General features: G+C 45.5%; 1 protein-coding gene across 1 annotated transcript; it reads right to left on the bottom strand.

The window, feature by feature from the left end:
- Positions 1 to 1,984: 1,984 nt before the first annotated feature.
- On the bottom strand, positions 1,985 to 2,557 carry CCR75_000147 (uncharacterized protein; the record flags this gene model as incomplete). Its single annotated transcript, XM_067958255.1, has 1 exon — positions 1,985 to 2,557. One exon carries the CDS (start codon positions 2,555 to 2,557, stop codon positions 1,985 to 1,987), a length of 573 nt encoding a protein of 190 aa, XP_067818257.1.
- Positions 2,558 to 3,448: the final 891 nt, after the last annotated feature.

The following is a 3,448-nucleotide window of genomic DNA, read 5'->3' as shown; positions in this document are numbered from 1 at the left end:
GTCAGTAGGGCGTTGCGCCCCTACTGACCCCGACCTTTTTTGACGGTCCGCCTCGCTGTTGCGATTTCGCAACAACGTCGGATCCGCGACCGTTGTCCTTTTTGGCATACGGTCCAAAATTACGTTCAGTACCTTTCGGTGCTGGACGTGGGGCACTACACACATGAGCGTAATGTCCAAAATTTTGGCAGCGACGGCATTTCTGCGATCGTTTATTGTTCGATAAGCGAGGTCTCTCGCTTTCGACGAAGGAAAGGTCCATGGGTTCTGGACCTCCTAATTCGTGTCGGTTTGGTGGTCGATATGATGACGAACTAGCTTGGGCCTGTCTCAAACTAAAGTCCTCCCGTTCCGCAATGTATATTGCTTCTTCAAGCGTATCCAGTTGCAAGCGGAACAGGTGGGTCTTTACGGGACCATCCGTAAGACCTTGCATGAACACCGTAATCAACGTGTGTTCATGGACTGGGTTATTTTTTTATAAAACTCGCTAAGAGTCGTATGTGCTGGGAATATGCGTGAACATCACGCTTGCTTTGCTTGAGTTCAGAAGCTCTGAACTCAGCCCTTGGCGGTTCAAACGTCTGTTTGAGCCGGGCTTTAAAAGTCTTTAGCGACCCAAAGACGTATGGGTCGCGCAACTTAAGGCCCAATGCCCAAGTTTTGGCACGACCTGCCAAGTTTGATTGGGCGAAAGCGACTTGCATTTGCTCGTCGACGATGTGACGTGCCCTTATGGCATCGTATAACTCGACAAACAATCCCAAGAGGGAGTCTTCTTCGACTCCCCTATACTTAGAGATGTCAATTTTTAAGGTTTCGGGACGACGCGTTTGCGTCATCCCAGGTACAGGGGTCTGTACCTGTTGAGCCCTCAACAGTTCTGCCTCTTGAGAGCCTTGCTGAATCAGCAAGGCTACTTTTACCTTCATCTCGTCAAGTTCGTGTTGTATGAACTTGGCGATAGTTGAATAGAGGGCATCTCTGTCTAGTTGGACAGTAATGCCAGGATTGCATTGTTTCCTATGGTCGAACTCATTCGTTCAACCGCACTCCTTCTATATCACTTAGAAAGGAGTAGCTATCAGGGGAAACGTGATGCGTATTCCCACTATTATCTAACATGTCCATGTTAGATGTGGGAATTGTGGTACTTGGACGGACTACAAAGTGCTACCAGGTGTAACGGGGCACTACGACTTATACTGTTTCAGTACAAGTCCACTTCGCACTGCTTCAGTTGCGAGTGGTGCCCAACATTATTTCAAGTACACTAGTACGTGCAGAGGAAGACTTCTCGTAAGGTAACTAGCTTAAGAGGGTAAAATTAAAACTGTATAAATATAATTAAGTGTCTCTTGTTCTATCTTTGTATATGATAACTTAATTTTAATCTTATCCTAAACATGTAAATGAATTCTTATCTCTATCTTATCGGCAACTCTCTTTGATTACTCCTGCAGCTGATTAGTCTGCGGAATAAATAGAAACAATGGCCTATACCTATTTATGGATAAGAATTCTGAATATTACTATATGAAGTAATATCCTCCAAATATTATCTACCTTTTAGATAATCTATAAATTAACAACCTTTAAGTGTTAATTTCATGTAACGGTACACCCTGTTACAGCGACTCGTCACAATCAACAGAATTGTTATCATGTTGCTTCAACATTACCAAATTTGTAGTATTGGAAATATTATATAATGTTTTTGTTACGGTGCACCTTATGAGGCTTATAAAGACAATCGCCGGCCCATATATATTTTTAACACTATGCAGTCGGATGGTGGGTTTGATGGCAAATGATGACATCTCGCAATGGAGCCGAGTAGCCAGTTGCTAAACAAATTTCACTTCCAATACACTCAACATTACAATTACGCTACTAATTTAAGGCGCAAGCGCGAAAATCACATCTACACAAGACAAAATACCCTATTTGACGACCATCTTCCTTTATTTGCAAAATTTCTTGCTTACGCGTACGAGACAGTGCACAAGGCGTACTGACAGAGCGCACCCGCCGGGCCGTCCCCTAGCTTTGTTGGCTCGGCCGAGCCGCCACCTTCGGCCCATTGACACGCATCTACTTTTTTGCCCAAAATTTTAATGTTTTCGAGGGTTGCCTCGTCGTTTAAATTTTGGTTCACCGTCACAATACTCACTCTGCCATCCACCGCGAGTACATTTCTAACTTTCACCTTACGAGACGTGTATCCGCATTGGCCACACGAGCTGTAAATCTTTCCAAAATCCTGTGCATAAAATCCGTCAATGATGACCGTGCCCAGACCATTGTGCTGGATAATCTTATCCTCGGCCGACCGTGCCCCACCGCCAATGACTTTTGTCACGCTGCTATCCGAGCCGCCTTTAATCGACAATGCATCCTCACATACGTCATCCCACCAAACATTCACCAAGGTACATTCGTTATGCTCGCAGTGCACGCCTTCCATTTGATCCTTTCCGATAATCACATTCGTAAGCGTGGCACCTGGCTCTAAGACGAATACGGCCGTCTGCCATCCACTCTCCTTCTGGCCCATACACTTGATATTTGAGCGTGCGTAGGTTTTCAATTGACCATCGTAGGTCTGACCCGACTTGACTGTGAATGGTTCGTCTAGGAAGACTATACCCGTACTAGTAGGCCACGATCCGGTCGGCATGGCAACGCCTTCGGAGCGCATGGATGCACTCGATGTNGGGATCCTCTAGTTTAAGGGGGGTGGACTCGCACGAGCAAAACCACTTCTGGCTCATGCTCATCATGCGTCGAAGTTACCAACGACGTGAGTGATGTCGATGTCGAAGAAATCGACGTCGAAGACGAGAATGATCTCATGGCAGTACGCACAAAGCGTACTGAAAAAGACAAAAACAAATGAGTCAGCAGAAGAATTTCTGCTAACTCGAGAATCAATTATCCGTTTCGTTCAGGATTCCATTGCTAACGCAGTGGACCGTCAGAAACGGAACGCAGACAACAATGGAAGAGAAAATGTTCTTTCATTTAGAATTAATGACCTAGTGCTAATCTTAACGGTAAACTTACCTAAGCGTGTAGTCACTAATGTGGGTAGCAGTAAGCTACTACCTAAGTTCATTGGACCATTCCGTGTACTGCATCGCAGAGGCAATGCGTACACAATAGATTTGCCACGTAGGATTCGAACGCATCCTACGTTAAACGTTGGTCAGCTCCGCCCGTACATCAGTACACGGTTTCTTCCGAGAACAGATCTGACCACCCTTTGCAAGAATCCACAAAAGATTCTTGTGATCGCGAACCAGATTCTCATGTGGAACCTGAAGTTTCTCATGCCGGTTCGGAATATCCTCGAAACAACGATGAGCTGACGACAGCTCATCGCGAACAGCATGATATTTCCGTTCGTGCTCCAACATGGAGTACGCACTCTTCGAACGGTCTTCCA

This window comes from Bremia lactucae, linkage group LG6 (assembly GCF_004359215.1).
Source record: "Bremia lactucae strain SF5 linkage group LG6, whole genome shotgun sequence".
In the NCBI taxonomy this organism is placed as follows: Eukaryota; Oomycota; class Peronosporomycetes; order Peronosporales; family Peronosporaceae; genus Bremia; species Bremia lactucae.
Note: the sequence above shows the minus strand (reverse complement) of the source record. Positions and strands in the feature narration are given on the sequence as shown.